Below are 16,876 nucleotides of genomic sequence, written 5' to 3' on the forward strand. Positions count from 1 at the left end.
GACCTGTTTTGGGCACTTGAATTTGTCCAAATGAACTGAATGATCTCTGTCTTTTATTCTTGACTCTGAAGAAAGTTTGGGGTGAATGTCGCAAGCCTCCCATGCATACTTACTCAGGAAACCTCTCTGGGCTCCTAATGTGAAAATTTTCAAATAAAATCATACTTTAAAAATCACATAAGAAAGACTTCCTTTAAAATTAATCATTTTTTCTGATAACCAGAGACTCTTACAAAATACAGTCAAAAAATATGTCAAAATTTGTTGAAACTCTCTATCTGAATTTGCTCTGCATTGATATCAAGGACAGAAAATTCCAAGGAATTTCTTGGCTAATGTTACTGAACACTGAAAGCAATTTTATAGTAGAACTTGGCCAATTTTGATACAACATGAGGAAACATACTTTTCGTCTGACAAAACAGGAAGTTCTTGTAGAAATGTAGACATCTGTAAGCAACTAATTTTCAAATTATAAAATCAATATATATAGAACAATATATTAGAGAAACTGTGAGTCAAAATACATCTAGCTGTTTGGATGTGTACCAAAGCTCCATGAATCATAATGCAATTTATTGCTTATAGTGTCATTTAAGCAGGGAAAGTTTTTATGGTACTGAGGTAGATCTTCCAGGCCTACAATAAAAGATAAGTATATATATATATATAGATACATAAATAGATGATATAGATATAGATGCATACATAATTTCACAAAAATTCAACACAATGTTACTAAAGGTACAAATTATTAAAAATGGCAGAATTATCAAATATGTGTACAACGATGATTTTAAAATTCTATAGCACTATGAAACCTGATGAATCCCAAAATGCTTTAAAAATCCAGCTGATTCCACTATATCAAAATCACATTCTTGTTTTCAGTTCAGATGTGGAAACAGACATTTAGGTATGAAAATTCCTAGGTACCAGCAAATCATTAATCTTGCAGGTGTCATATTGGTTCATGCCTGTGCTGTTTTGAGAAGTCCTTGTAAGTCACATAATTTCTAAACCTTGCATTCATGATACCTATATTTATGCATACCTATCTAGGAATTTAGATGTAAGCAGCTCATAAGGAATGAGAATAGAAATATTAAAAATAGCAGAATATAATACACCATCTTTCCCATATTTCCTTCTGAAATACAGCCAGCTTTGGACAAAAGATCAACAACCTTTAGCACAGCAAATGGTTAACTGGGAATAACCGGTGACAATGTAGTACAGGAAGAGAATAATACTATTTCTAATTAAAACTGCAAGGAGCATTAAAGAAAGTAGACTGTAATTAACGAAGTTAGCATTTGGCAAGGACACTGGGGTTAACATTCTTCCTTTTGTATGAAGTGTCATGAGATCTTCAATGCCTGTGTGCGAAGACTGGAACATAAGAATTTCCATTCATGGGGCTCAGTCCTGAAAGATACTCAACTTTGTAGCTTAGACCAATTATAAAAGCAAACTTCAGCTGGATTACCTGAGCGAATACACCTCACAGGGGCCTGTCATCTGTGCCTGCTGACGGTGTCCAAGGGAAGTACTAGGAGGTCTCATTGAGAGAAGATTGCTACATTCAATACTTGGGTATGAATTGCTGTGCAGGCAGGACTGTGTAACAAACACTAAGGGTTTATTAACAGCATGGATGACTAGCAATGGACAGCTGTGATCACAGTTTGCACTCCCTAATACCAAGCTGGGGGGAGGGGGGGTAATAAAGGAAAACATTACTTGAAAGACATTTATGAAAGGAAATTATGTGGCATTCCAAACCTTAAAGCATGATAGCTGTTGGTAAATATCATGTAATTTTAAGGAAGACTCAAAAAAATAGCATCTCCATATCTTCCAAGAGAAGGATTCTGAATGCAGTAATAAAATGTATCAGGTTGTCTGTGCCTATTCACCTGTAGTCCTAAACAGGTCTAAGTCACAACAGTGTTCACTTGCATGATCACATATTATTTAAGTATTTTTCCATTTTGGCTAATCTTAGCATGATGTGTTTGCCTTACAGTAATGTTCAAGTCTGTAAGTACCATGGTTGTATCATAATCAGTGTTGCACAGCTAGAAAGCAACAGCCCAACCCTTCTCCAAAGTCAAATAGAATTTTCTTAATTCAAGATTTCTGCTGAAAATGGTAATGCCCAGCGTGGACTAGAAAACATTTCCTGGACATTGATTTCATTTAACATATCATTATATAATCTAGTTCATGAATCAATAATGCTCTGTCTAAAATCAATTAGGTTTCACATCCCAAATATTTTTACTTGGAGTATGTTAAAAAAGTTGAATGATTGCAAACTATTGCCAAAAAGTATATTTTTTATTTCTGTTTGTAGACAAATTTTATTTTGTTTTGTGTTCCTCTAACACATTTGTCATTGTTTAACATCCCCACATGACTACTGTGAGTGAAACATGGCTCTCTTAAGCTTTTGCTTTGTTGAATTGGACAGGCCATGATTCTTTAGAGAGACTTCCCATGCAATGATATGTCCTAAGAGTCTCTCTATACATTTCCTGCTTTGAATTAGTTTTTCTGAAGGGTGGACACGTTTTTTTTGTGCCTATAGTATTCAAGGAGTTTTGTGCCCAGTGAATCCCACACTGGATATTTCCTCATGTCTCTTGGACATCAGTCTCATGATGGATACGAAGATAATATTTATCTCCTTTATGCAGTCTCATAATTTTGATGGCTTATAGTTATCCTCTGAGCAACTAATGTAACCAGATCTTTTTCTGTCATCCCAGTTAATGAGTTCTCAGCTTACTGCAGACATTCCTGTTATTAGTATTTAAATGAATGACCTTCCACTCAGTACTATTACATTCCTTCCATTTAGACCATTCTGTCATCACAGTCATATAATTCTTCCTCTATGATATCCTCATCCTTCTTTGTATTGGCAATACTTTTTACTTTTGCTACCTCAGTAAATTTCGTCAGCATAGATACATTTTTTGTACCAAGATCACTAATGAAAATATAAAGTAAACTGAGATCAATTATTAGTTATTGGTACATTTCATTATTATCTTTTAATTTTAAATTTAAAAAAAAAAAAAACTTTATTGACTCTTTCACTTGCTCCTTAGCCTGAAAGGAATTCTGTTCAGTTACTTTCTAAATAACTTGTACTGCATTTTACTAAAATGTGTTCATACATAAGGTTGTCTACAGCAAACCTTGGATATGCAGGACTAGCTAAAAAAGATTAATTCCAGTAGGAAACAGCTCTCCATACACCTAAAGGATGTCCCTGCTCAAGAATGATGGAGGGTTTGTATATCTTTAAAAAGCAGACACAGACATGTTCTAGTTGTCTAAAATGGCTAAACCCTAGGATATCAAGAGCTCCTCATTAAAGGTATCTGGACTGTCCTGACAGGTCAAAACAGTCCATCAGCTAGGCTGCTTTCCCTTGGGGAACCTGTAAACAGAAAACAGGATAGACTGTCCTGTTATCCAGCTACCATTTCTCCCAGGGGCTTACCTCCTCACAGTCACACTCCTCACAGGCCCAAGTGTGATTAGAAAGGTCAAGATGTCCCCAGAGAAGCCAGAGGTCAGGACCAGACTGCCTCTACCACACATCTCCAGTCTGCCTGGATCAGAAGTGCTCACGAAAAGAGACAAGTGGGAAGCAAGTTGCAGGAATAATCCTGCTAGCAGAAACTTCCTTTGCTACCCTTTTTTCCAGGGTTAATAACTGCAGACAAATAACCCACCAAGAGCGCCTGCTTCCTGCAGTAACAACGTATGGCATGTTTCCACAGCAGCTGCTGTGTGGTACAGACCATTCTAAGGATCTTTGACCCTATTACACATGGTCATTTTGCCTGTACTGCACCTGCAGACTCGGCAAACTTAACAGGGGACCACAACACATGCTGTTTCACTTGTCACAAGAAGAGAGAAACTATGTGGCTGCCTAACCTGAAAGGTTGAGTACAGCAGCTGCAAGAGAAACTTTGTTTTGGTTCTTGGTAAAAATTGGTACTTGCTCAGACTGCATCTAAAACAAAAGATTAGTGCAACATGTTATCATTTCCCCCCTAACTATATCTCAGCTAAATCATGTTTTCACAAGCTTAATTTATAGCAACACTTCAAAGAACAGTTGTTTTGCAAAATGAGGCTACTTCTCCTTCTTAGTCACAAAAAATTTTGACACTCATCTAGTTCAATGTGTTTCTTCCTTATTCATTGTAACTAAAGAAAAAAAAGAAAATGCAAAAGTAGAAATTTTGCAAAATGTATACATTATTATACCATATATGCATCCCAGATGCAAAAATCTCAATATGGAATTGTGTCCACAATTCATTTTACATATCTTGTAAAAGTTTGTGTTTATGTTACTCGGGTACCAAACATAGAAACACAGCTAATTGTTTGTCATTCCTTTACAATTTATTCATGACAAGTAACCAAAACTTTTTTCAATCTTTCAAGTTCACAGATTGATGTCAAAATGTGCACTGAATTGGACCAAATAGTGAGTTGATAAATAAATGTATATTAACACATATTTGCAAACCCATTTTCTAAATAACAATACTTAGTATAATGGGTGCTTGCAGGTTCTGGCAAGGGTAAAACTGAGGCAGTTCTTGTATCTTCAGTGTGTGTTTTAATAAATTGTGACTTTTCATCTTTTCAGCTTTATTGCAGACAGGATACATAATCTTGTCAATACAAGTACTGCTCTTGAAAGACTAGAGTTCAGCTTTCTTTTTCAATTGGTGTGCTGCTTGAAGAAAGTTGAACATAAGCCACATTATCCTTTTTATTTGCACAATCAATTGCGAAAGAAGTTGTAGTATACTGTTATCAGAATCTAGAAGATCCCCTTTACAGCTAAATTTTCTTGGTCTTTTTGTAATTGCAATACAAAATACTTATATTTGAATACATAAAGTCTTCAGCAATAGCGATTCAAAAATGTTCCAGTTTCTCTTTTTATTATGTGAAGAGACTAGAAGAAAATCCTATCCTTCCTGGATTTGTTTTCATCTGAATAAATTGTATCTCCCTCTATATTTATCTTTAACATGTTTCATAATTACACAATCCCCAACACAGTACTTAATGTTCAGATATATCAGATATTATATATTATGCATGAAAACTGGTTCATTTTTTATCTTCCAATAATGATCATCAAGATGGTTCATTATTCATCAGAGAAAAATGAACTCTCTTCATATTCCAGTCATAGTACATTTCTGCCCTGATCATATACATAGAAGTCCATTTTCTAGATGAATGTCTGATCAAATATGACCAAGAAAAGGAATTTTCTGGAGAAGCAACCCTTTGCAAGATGCATATGGTCTTTTGATTACCACCTTTTCATTGTACCGTTTTAGCTTTTTTTGTCTTTTCTGGTCATAAAATTAACAGACACAGTCCAGAAGTGAAGTGATGCTCTGATAATGTCACCATCCAACTTGCAGCTGGAAATTAAGTCATGAGAGTACTGTCCACTAAACCTCAGCTTCTGAAAACCAAAGATGCCAATTAAATGACAGATCTGTTAGCTATTTTACTATTATTTCACAAGCAACACCAGCTCAAACTAATAAATTGTGTGAAATGAAAGGAAACCTTCATCTGACATTCATATGACATTCATATGACATTCATATGACATTCAAAACTACAGTGGCAGTGAAAACAAAACCTACTTCTAGCTACAGGGAACAGGCCTGAGGAGTTCTGATTTGTGCTTTTCATAGTTAGGTTTTTTTGTAACTGAAGCAACTGAAAGACACAATTTCCTACCTAACAGTTTTATAATATTGAAGGAAGACAAAGAAAATATTTGCTCACCAGTTTTATTTTTGAGGCCTCTATTATTTCTTCAATAGCTACTGACTGTTCCTTCTCCTTCATTTTTCTTTTTCATTAAACTTGTAAATGATACCAGAGAGTGCTAGACAGAAGTTTATATACTTAGGTGAACTTTGATTCTTCCTTGGACTTTAAGACTAATCTAGTGTAGAATGTGATTGACAAAGCATTTTCATTGATGTTATGCAGCCTTTTCAAGTTAGCCAACCTAAGCAAATGAGGTTGTTAATGTTTACTCTGGCCCCTTCTTTAAAATGGTTTTGAACTTCAGCAGATTTTATCAACTTATAAGGGTTGCCAAATTACATCAGTATTCACTAAATAAAAAATACTCATGATTATGCAGCAGGGGGCTGCCTAGATCAGCAATGTTATATGCACCTCTAATGGAAAGCTAGATTTACTTCATGACTGAATAATTGCAGCACTTATTGAATTAAATACTTTGGAGTATACCTACTTGAATTTCTTCCTTCTCTATGATTTCTGACAATGGGACAGACAGCAGCTTTTGCAATCCATCCAGATGGTCACCATCAATATTTAACAAATATTTAATACAAAAACAAATTATTAATATTTTGATGAGAAAGTGTGACCTCAAAAACCTTGTAATATCAGTGAGATTTTGCAGAGTGAACTATGCTTTTACTAATAGTCTCCCTAAAATCAAATGCAGAGTTAATCAGAACTTTATACCAGCTGTAGTTAATAGAATCATAAAAATTAAAGAAGGAAAACATCTATCTGTCCTGTCCTGATCTAACTTCTACTATGTATTTGTACAACACAAGATTTTTTTCCAAATGCCAAAGGAGCAAGCCAAATATAAGCAAGCCGTGCAGCGGCTGAGGATTTTCTCCACAAGCTCTTTTCCTGCAAGAGTGGCAGAGATGCAGCAATCCCCCTGACTTGACTCCCAAGCAGATTGGAAACAGACAGTAGCTCCCAGTCTTAGAAAAATAGTGAACTATGGGTATACAAAATGAAGTCATGAAAGTGAAGCAGTGAAGGCTCAGAATATCCCTGAAGAGGTGACCCATTTCAAGACACCACCTTTACAGAGTATTGCCACCTTTCCCCTGCCCAACTGTTTCCCCAGCTCACAGCTGGCACAACCCCTGACTTCCAGGATGCCCAGGTGCTTTGGCTTCTCTTCTCTGGTAGTGGTTTCATTCCTCTTCTCGCAACATTCTTGCTGCTAAAGTCATTTAAGGGGATAGTTAAAGAAAACATTACTTAAATATTACAAATAAATTATAAATCAATTACAAATTAATTGCTCATTTATTACAAATAAATCATAGTATCATAGAATGTTAATGTGTTGGTATGGACCTTAAATACAATATTGTCCCAACCCTCCCTGCCATGGGCAGGGAAACCTCTCACCAACCCAAGTTGCTCAAGGCCTAAATCAGCCAGGCTTTGAAAACTGCTGGGGTTGGGGCATTCACAACTTCCCTGGGCAGCCTGTTCCAGTGTCTCACCACTCTTACAGTAAAGAATTTCTTCCTACATCAACATAGAAACTTTTTTTTTTCTTGGGCTTATTTGGTACTGGACATGGAAAAATAGTCAATGAAAAGGTTTTCCGTGAAGAAGCTTTCAATTTTCTTCCAAGCAATCTGAAAGGAACTGCTCCATTTAGTTTAGTCATTCAGTATTGACTACTCCACTACTTCAGCAACATGGAGCTGAACCGATTCAACATAACAGCAGCTGGGCCTCTCCGGGTGACTTTTTGAAATCCAATTTCATGGTAGTGCTCTGCCTGAAACATTGCTGTGCAACTACTTCTTAGTTCTCATTGTCATCTAACTGCTAAAGAGCCTCTCTCCCCAGGCTTCTACAAAAATAGTGTTGAAAGCTCATGTTTTCTGAAAAATAGACAACTTAGAATCCTTGAAAATGTTCACAAGATTAAATTATTTTTCTTGCTCATCCCACCCAGGTCTGTGCAATAGAGGCCCATGCCATTGCAAAACATTAACTTCTCTCACTTAATTCTCATTCCAATCAATCATTCCAGTCAATCTCCTAATGCTTTTGACTTAAGTTTTAGTGGACTGCATGTCAAATAGAGAGCATTATCCCTGTTGTACAGTGATTATCTGGACTGGAACAGTTATTTCTGAATGAAAGTACTGCTAAATTGCCAACTGTTTTCACACGAATCTCCATTGTTGTTGCTAGATTACTGGGTTTACTGGTGAGTCCTAAGGCTGTATATTTATGTCATCAAAACAAAACAACATATAGTACAAAGAAGTGATTCATAAGATCACACTCTGTTAAATCACACCCTGAAAAGCACAGAGATCCTATTTTTTTAACTCTGCTCTTTGCTCTCTTCACTGTGATTAATGGTCTCCACATCTGCTTTAATATGTTTTCTTCAATTTCTCTCTTTGCTGATATTAAAAGCAATGTACAGCAGAGCTTTTTACTGCTAAACTATTAATGGAGGTGTAATATCAACTTTGCATTAACAGACCTAAACATCTATTCTTCCCATGTTCTGAACATCTGGAAGTACTAATATACTTCAAATTCACTACAGAATGTTAAATACACTGTAAGGATTTTGAATAAGAATGAACTGATAAAAATGAAAAGTATTTAGTTTTGAAATATCTGTCACCATATCTGACCTACATGACAGTAGTTCAGCTTTAAAACTCACTCATATATTATTCATTTCAATTTTTTAAGTGATTCTTATAAGGTAAGGAACAAACCTTTTGCTCCTAATATAATAATCAGAGAAAAAATATTTTCTTATAATAAATAAGCACTTTGCTGTCTGTTAATAAAAATTTCATGAAACTAAATTATAGCAAGGAAAAATTACTTTAAATTGGAGCCATCTTCAAGGATTTTTTTTATTAAATCTTACCTTCACCACAATGAGCAAACAGTTGTCATTAAATGATAGTTCATAAGAATAGTTATTATTTAATTTCAGCTATGATTTATGAACAAAGATATAATTTAGTTTACAAATTTACAAATTCTTTCAGAAGAATCAAGACCTCTTGCATGTAGGGAGGACCTAGTCTTACAATTTATCGAACTTCTAAAAAATTGTTATAAAAAGTATGTTTCCACCATTAGGGTACTCTGAAAAGCAATAGAAACACAGCCAGAAAATTCCCTAGTTTGAGCAATTCTTAAGTGACCACCCAAAACTAGACAGTTTCATGAAATTATAAATTTGGATCCAAACACAACAAAAGCCAGATAATCCACTTCTCAGAAGCTGTAATTATTTTAATGAGGATGGAGGAATGTTCTTATTTTCACTTCTCTGATTCTACTAATACATAACTGTAATTCATTAATTCAGGGTCAGACAATGAGCCTTTGAGCAATTATTCACATGAGTGGTCTCACAGAATTCAATGTCTTCATTTAATGTGCCATTAAAATGGTACATGGGTGTATTTAGCTAAAGCAAATATTAGTTCACTGCAACAAGGAACAGGTTGCACTGTAAAAAATAGAAAGGTTACTCAGCCACTGTCCATTGTGAAGACTGAGACAGGAAAATAGGATCATGAAATTGTTTTTTTCAAGAAAAGATTTCACTGACAAAACACCAGAACCTTTTACCACATTCTGAAAAGTCAGTCCATTTCAGAATTTTGGAGACTACTCTGCACAATTTGCAAAATCAAGACAATCGCAAGCAAGTAAAGTCTAAGAAAAAATTCTAGAAATATTTAGGCATTATGCTGGAGAATTTTGAAGAGAAATCCAATGCAAAATCAGCCAGGTACAGACGCAACTCAGTCTCACTTATAATCTCACTTATTCTATGTTTGTGTCAGCCACCAGAGCAAGGTACCTTGGGCAGATGTCAGAGCTACTATGGGTTCTTGATGAAGTACAGCACAAACCCAGCACATCAGCTCAGGGAAATTAGATGTTCTCTCAATCTTGATCATGCCTCCTAGTCTAATACTCTTGTAATGCATACACGTTTGGCTCAGATAAAGAGATATCATTATGTTTAACATGATAATGAAAAATTGTATATAAAAATATATTTTATCCCTGTGTCTCTATCTTTCTCTATTGAACATCTTATGACCAAAACTTTGCTGGCAGATTTAGGATGTTGCCTGAAAGATGGCATAAAACCAAGTGGCATGAGCTAAATGCCTGAGATCATTTCCATATATCTAATTCTTAGGTATATTTTTGAAGTACACAATGCTAAAAGAGAAGACAGAAGAAGCAGAGACACTGCTCAATTTCCTCACACTGATGCAGTTTGCATGCCTTGTTGAAAGCAGGCTTTATTTTGCCACAGTATTGAACAAAGAGATTTGGAAATGAGTGCTGCTCCTTGGCTCACCTAGCAGCCTGCTGATTTCTTCAGCACAAATGAAAATCCAAATATTATTGCTTGTCCTAGAAGCACTTCAAGAGTCCCAAATCTTTGCAAGCACAATAACATCAAGGTCTAAAAGACATCACATATTTCCTTCCTCATCAATAAACTTCAGAGACAAATGTCCTTCAAGGCTGAAGATAAAGGCTAATGAACCTGGAATTAGCATAGATTAACATCATGCAGTTTTAAAAGGTTTTGAGGGAGTATGACTTCAACCCAAAACCCAGAATTCATGCCTCTCATCACCATGGCATGCTGTCATACCTGAAATTATCCTCCCCTGCCTCACATTAATTTGAGCCAAAATATTAATTCACTCCCCAGGGAACATTTCTTTGCTATGTTTTATACTGAGATATGTGTAAATCAGTCCAGCTGCATTAGTTCTCTAGTTGGCCTGCAAATATCAGGTGTTCAAGGAAATGTTAATTGGCATTAATGCTGGACTGTATAGCGGGCAACATAGAAGAGTAGAGATCTTGTCTCCTAAGGTATTTTTGGAGCCAATGAAGTTCTGTAAGTCAGAAACAGGTGTTCCTCCAGAGGGCAATAAAGAGCAAGCACCTGACTGTATTCTGAGGTGCACTTGGTAGATTGTCAAAGCCTGTGAAAAATCCTTCTGCCTTCATCAGGGTGAAGTTCCCCTTTATCAGTGTACAGTTTAAAGCCCTGAGGACAAACAGTTCTGGACATTAGTTAGGGTAGAGAGGACACCATATATCCTTCTGTAAAGAGCATTACTGTAAAATGTATTACTCTAAATACATTTGGTATATATTACTGAAAATACATTTGTACACCAAAATGTATTATCTGTAAAATTTGTTACTTTCATTAATAATAACACTCTATGTGTTGTTGTGTCCAGAAAAGCTCCATCCTTCATCTTCAATTATGTAACATATATGGAAACATAAATAGCCTTTGTTAGTCCTCTCACATTTATTCACAAAAAGACATCATAAAATTGAAGTTTGTTACATTAATTCTTGTGAAGAAATCACATTCCTCTTATTTGTCCTTGAAATTATTAAACTAAATGCAACTTGTCTGTATGAAAATCCGGAACTAGAGCCTTGCTTCAGGGTAAGACACTGGAGAAACCACTGTACCTTAGAAACTATTACATGGGGAAGTTTTGACTTTTTTTCTAGTTGAGGTAGAAGGATCTTTAAGCAAGGCTTTAAAAGGCCTTCTAGGGTCCAGAGACTTTTTATCCTTATTATTTTTAGCACTGCACATAAATTAGTAACTCCAATGGGTTATGCATGAGATATTTTGCTGGGCTAGAGCCCCAAATACCATTCAGACCACTTAAAATAACTGTGTCTCACCACATTGGTGCCTTTTTCTGTAATATTTATTGACAAAAAGCAATCAACTGAAGAGAAAGGAGAACAGTCCACTGATACTATTTCTTAGTCTCCGAACCATGATGTGCTTGAATCACTCAAAGAAGTTTTCTAGTATAAAAAAGTAAAATGAAGTTCGACAAAATACTTACAGTTCTTTGCATTAGTAAAGGAGTTTCAGAACAACCTATCCCTTCATCATTAAAATTTGATTCCATATTGATTATGTCTTCAATAACTTCTTCCATCTGATAAAATAATATTTTAAGAGAAATCACTACAAATAATAATGGAAAAAAGTTATTTTTAAAATACAGAGGAATTAATCTTGAATATCTATTACAGCAATAAAACTGAATTTCAGAAGTTTATGTCTTAAAATTCAAACAATTCAAACACTTCTATACAATATTCACATTTTTTTAATTTTTTGTGAAGGCAGTTGTGGTTTAGCAAGATACATCTTTCTCTTAAAAAACAGCCCACACCCCTATTTTAACCCCTTACTGCAGCACCATGATCAGATGACAGGAGTGCATTGTTAAGCTGTAACTGTGACCTGTCATCTTGATCAAATGTGTCATATCAAGAGTGCATTGCTGCATTGGTGCAGGAAGAATGAAAGGAGCCTGTGGTTCTGCACCTGTATGAGTCATTCAAGATTTGGTGTTACATGCTGCCCTCTTCGGCAGGTAGAGGTTGTTTTGTTTAGCAGTACACTGGATACTTTTCCAGACAGCCTTCTGGTCTCACTTTTGATCTAAATTGAGCCAAAAACTATGGAGGCAGATGGAATAGCTCAATAAATACTTGGGATGAAACAATGAATATTTTGAAAACTTATATATAGATTTGGACAAAGTACAAGATGAGTTTTCAATGACAATTATGGTCTGGTTCCATCCACAATATAATTTTGGGAGGGATCTCATGATAAGCATGTCACTTTTACTCTACTATCTGCAGCTTTTGGGAGCTGAAGGAATCATAGATGGTCCTGCGCAACAAAAGTATCCAAATTATGCCTTAAGTTTTAGTTTTCATGTTTTTCAGATTCTGTACTGCCTACTGGTGTAGTTCTGAGCCTCATATTAAGTGTTAGTCAGCTCTCTTCACAGAAAGAAGTCTACCTACACAGAGTAGGTAGACAAAACAATCCTTTTCCAGATGTAGACCAAGGACAACTGTTACAAGTTTTCACGCCAAAAAGAATAAACAACAGTGGACTGAAGAGAGAAAATAAGAAGGATGGGAGTTCATAATCTGAACCTGTAATTAGACTATCAAACCCAATACGAAAATGAACCAAAACTTATAGAAGTGTGAGACCTCGTGACCGGTCATCCATTTTGTGACCATCTTGGGTCCGTCATGGGTGTAGCACTGGCCAGGCTCTTGTGCTACCACAGTGTATCCTTAAAGGCCTTTTAATAAATACCGCCTTTATTCTCTTAGCTCTGTCTGATCTCTGTTCCAGGTCAGCTTTCCCAAGGCATCAACACAGACATAGGATCTTTCAATGCAGAATTTTAGGCCACATAGCCCAGCACAGCTCACACGTGCATTCCTCCACCTCTCTAAAACCAGAGAAGTACTGTGCCAGGATTTGGGCCCAGACTTATCTAGGAAAGCACCATCAAGGCCAAAAAGATATAAAGAAATGCTGACAATTAAGCAACATGCAGGAGTGCCATTTACTGCACCAACCTGGGTGTTGGCTCTGTATTATTTACTAATATAACTAGCCTACTCTCAACCACTGGGCACACCCACATTAAGAAATTACACTGAGACAGTCATCCCCCTGGGTCTGCGATGAGATTACCCAAATCATTGCAAAGCTGCCAGGATCTTGCCAGTGCCAGCTATCACCCTCCAACTCTTCACCAGGACAGAGAGTGGTCCAAGGGCAGGCTCCTGATAGACCCAAAATGCCTGAGAACAGTTCCAGCACACTGCACTTTGCCAGCATGGAGGTGGTCACATAAGTGTCCACAAAGGACATTTAATATAGCATTTTAAAGTATCTCCAGTAATCCATAAACCTGGCTTAAAATGTCAGTTGTCAATGCAGAAGGAACGGAGAGGCCCCAGATGAACTCTCCAGGAAGTTTTATGAGCTCCCTCATGCTTAGCTACGTAACATCCAAATGCTCAAATGAGTCATGGTGTATTTGTAAGATTCTTCTGTTCTATTAAAGTCCAAGACATGATACAGCATCACCATTTCTCATTTCTGTAGGAATTCCCCTTTTACCTAATAAACAGTCTCTTTAGAAATCTATTGAAGTATTAAAAGCCATAATGACCTACATCTCAGCCTGGCTAAGAATCTGATTTTGTATTATAGCTGTACCTCTATTAAAATCGATGGTGGCACTAAAGTTAGCATAGCTTTGCCAATCTACTCAAGATAACCCATATAAAAATATAGCAGGTAACTGAAAATGAATGAGTGATTTTTCCGTTATATATTGAAGGTAATCAGTATTTAACTTTTTTTATGCAGCTAGGTTAATACCTTTAGGCAGAAAAAACTCCCATCTGAAAAAAATGTGGTTTTCTTTGCAAAGCACATATTCAGAAAACTTACAGCAAGATATGATGCATATATATAAAGATGCAACAGTACATTTTATCTGCAGCTGTCTAAAAGCTTGATCCTGCAGTAAGCTATTCACAGGCACACAAGGGAATAACCCACATAATTCAAAAGGATACAGAAAGCAAGTGCCATTACAAAAGGCCCCTTGAAAGTTAAGAAAGGCACCTCTTGCCCACTTCTAGTCCAAGGTGGGTCATGTACATGTAACATTTTTGTAGAAGCAGACAAAGCCCAGTTCCCCTTTCCCTTCCCGAGCTCCGCCCTACCGCATTTTCGTGCTCGCCTCCCAGGGCCAGCAGCTTGGTGACAGGGCTCTCCGGGGTGCCAATGCTGCTCACGGGAGGCATGTGTCCGTTCCGGAGGATGGAGGTCACCCCCACAGGCTGGATTGTGTGGGAGTGGGACAGGGAGAGGGTCTGGCTGGACAGCTTGGTATCAAGGGTCAGGTACTGCTTCACCTGGTGCCTCTGGCTCTGCTGTATGTGGTATCTGGACTGATTTTCCAAGTGTGTTTGTACCTGGGAAGGAATGGAAATAATTGCTGAAGTTTCAAGTTGCTTGTATCAGCATTTATACATACTCTCACTTAGAAATACTTCAAAACAATAGATTCAGCTTGAATAACACCTGGATAGAATTATCAATGCTTTTTTCAGTTTTGCACACTAAAACATTTTTTATTTGTTTACCATTTTCTCTTTACACAGCTGAACAGACACTGAATAATTATAAAGAAAAACAGAATTAGAAAAGATAACCATGATCCTGAGAAAAGACTAGAGAAATGCTACACATTTTTCTCAATTAAAAGTGATCTCTCTTGAGATTACTGCATTCAAATCTACATGCATATATGTACTCTAAAATAAATATTGACTCTTTTGTACATGAAAGAGTAGATAAATGCACAAAGAGAAATATCATCCAACCAATTTAAAATAATATCAACAGCAGCAGACATTCATTCACACCTCAAGACACCACCTCACCTTGTAATAAGTACAGTCACTTGAATGAGGCATTGCTGTACTTTTGCATTAGAGTCCAAGCTATAGCCCTGAACAGCTGCTCACTATCCACAAACTGCACAGACTTCTTGAAGTGCCTCCTGAGGACAGATCACTTTTTTAGTGGATTTCCCTTCATAAACTGAGTGGTCATGCTAAAATGGCTGATTAAGATTTTGAGCCATCCTTTGATTACAGAGATTAACCGTTGCTACTTCAAACAGCTTCCATTTCAGATCAATGTCACATTCCCGCAATTTGGCTACCAGAGGAGCACTGCATACACAAACCTTTCTGTCATTTCAGCCCTCTGGCTCTCCTCTCTTCCTATGGCATGATTGGTCACAAATGTCTTGTAATAATTTTTTCTCAAGTGGCCTCTGTGTAAGCATGATTAATATTTGTTAAATAATAGCAAGACTTGCTTTGAAGACTTTTTGCTCAAAAGAATTTAGTCATTTAAGCAGACCTCTTTTTTATCCCCCTAAAATTCATAAGCAGAGATAGCCATAAAAGCAGTTTGCATTTGAAGAAGTTATATTTTTGTATGATATTGCAGTACCTACTTTATTTTTAATCATTATAGTATATTTTTAATTATGTTTCTTTAAACTAATTTTCCATTCATATAAAAAAGACTAAGCCATGCAGAAATGAATATGAGATTAATTATTTTGATGTAAGCCCCAAAGTTAATAAATAATATTCCATTACAATATTGATATAAAATCTTAAATACACTGTTTGGATTTTCCCCTGGTTTGTGTTAGGAAGGTATGCATAATATATAAGGTTGCAAAAATTGCATGTGTATTCAGGATTTACTTACATCATTATTTGTTTTAGAATTTTTTGTTAGTTTTAGAAATTGCACAATGCACTGTTAGTTTAAGCTGATTTATCATGTGTAAGGATACATGTGAAATCATAAAAAATAATTCAGATACTTAGGCTTCTATTTAGTCCTTCATACTTAAACTCATTTTGAAAATTAGATACTCAAGCATTTCCATGATAATCCAATTAAATCTATTGCATATCAGATTAACCATGGTACTATTTTGGGGCAAAATCAAATATATAAAAGAAAATATATAAATATATAAAAGAAATATGTATATAAGAAAAGCAAATACTCCCCATTGGATGGCTGGAGCAGGGATTCTCTGTGTACCCTCACTTTCTGTTGCTCATTCAGAAGCATCCATGGACAATTCATGATTATGCTGGATTCCACTTTGTGTGACTGAATACACACAAAATGATCACTACCCAGAGCCCTGGAGTACCAAACCCATGAAGATCTCTTTCCAGAAGTGTAGAAATCTGCAACCAACAGCTTTGAAAACACAGATTCTTTATGTGACATAATTGAGAGTGGGATCAACACATAGGTGACAAGTGCATTTACTCTATTTCCCCTCTCCTAATTTTTACCTAAAATGAAGATGATGAACCCTTTGTAACAAGCAATGAATTTCCACCTTGGAATTTTTAGGCCTATCCAAAGCTTAAAATCAAGAATATTGTATACTTTCAAATTGCTGTGTTCAAAATCTATACCACCTTGTTTCGAATTTGTTTTCAACAAGAAATTTTTAGAGGTCTGCTACAAGAAAACTGCTGAAAA

The 16,876-nt window shown here is 36.1% G+C and overlaps 1 protein-coding gene across 1 annotated transcript in view; it reads right to left on the reverse strand.

Annotated features, from left to right (window-relative positions):
• TFEC (transcription factor EC) overlaps nucleotides 1–16,876 on the reverse strand; it is a gene marked incomplete at its 5' end in the record, with an annotated part of 69,943 nt that overhangs the window by 23,517 nt on the left and 29,550 nt on the right. The window contains 2 exon segments of the mRNA XM_083859834.1: nucleotides 11,787–11,882; nucleotides 14,506–14,757. Coding sequence (XP_083715960.1) covers nucleotides 11,787–11,882; nucleotides 14,506–14,757 — 348 coding nt within the window.

The sequence above is a fragment of the Zosterops lateralis genome (genome assembly GCF_965231275.1).
Source record: "Zosterops lateralis genome assembly, chromosome: 4".
Taxonomy (NCBI): Eukaryota; Metazoa; Chordata; class Aves; order Passeriformes; family Zosteropidae; genus Zosterops; species Zosterops lateralis.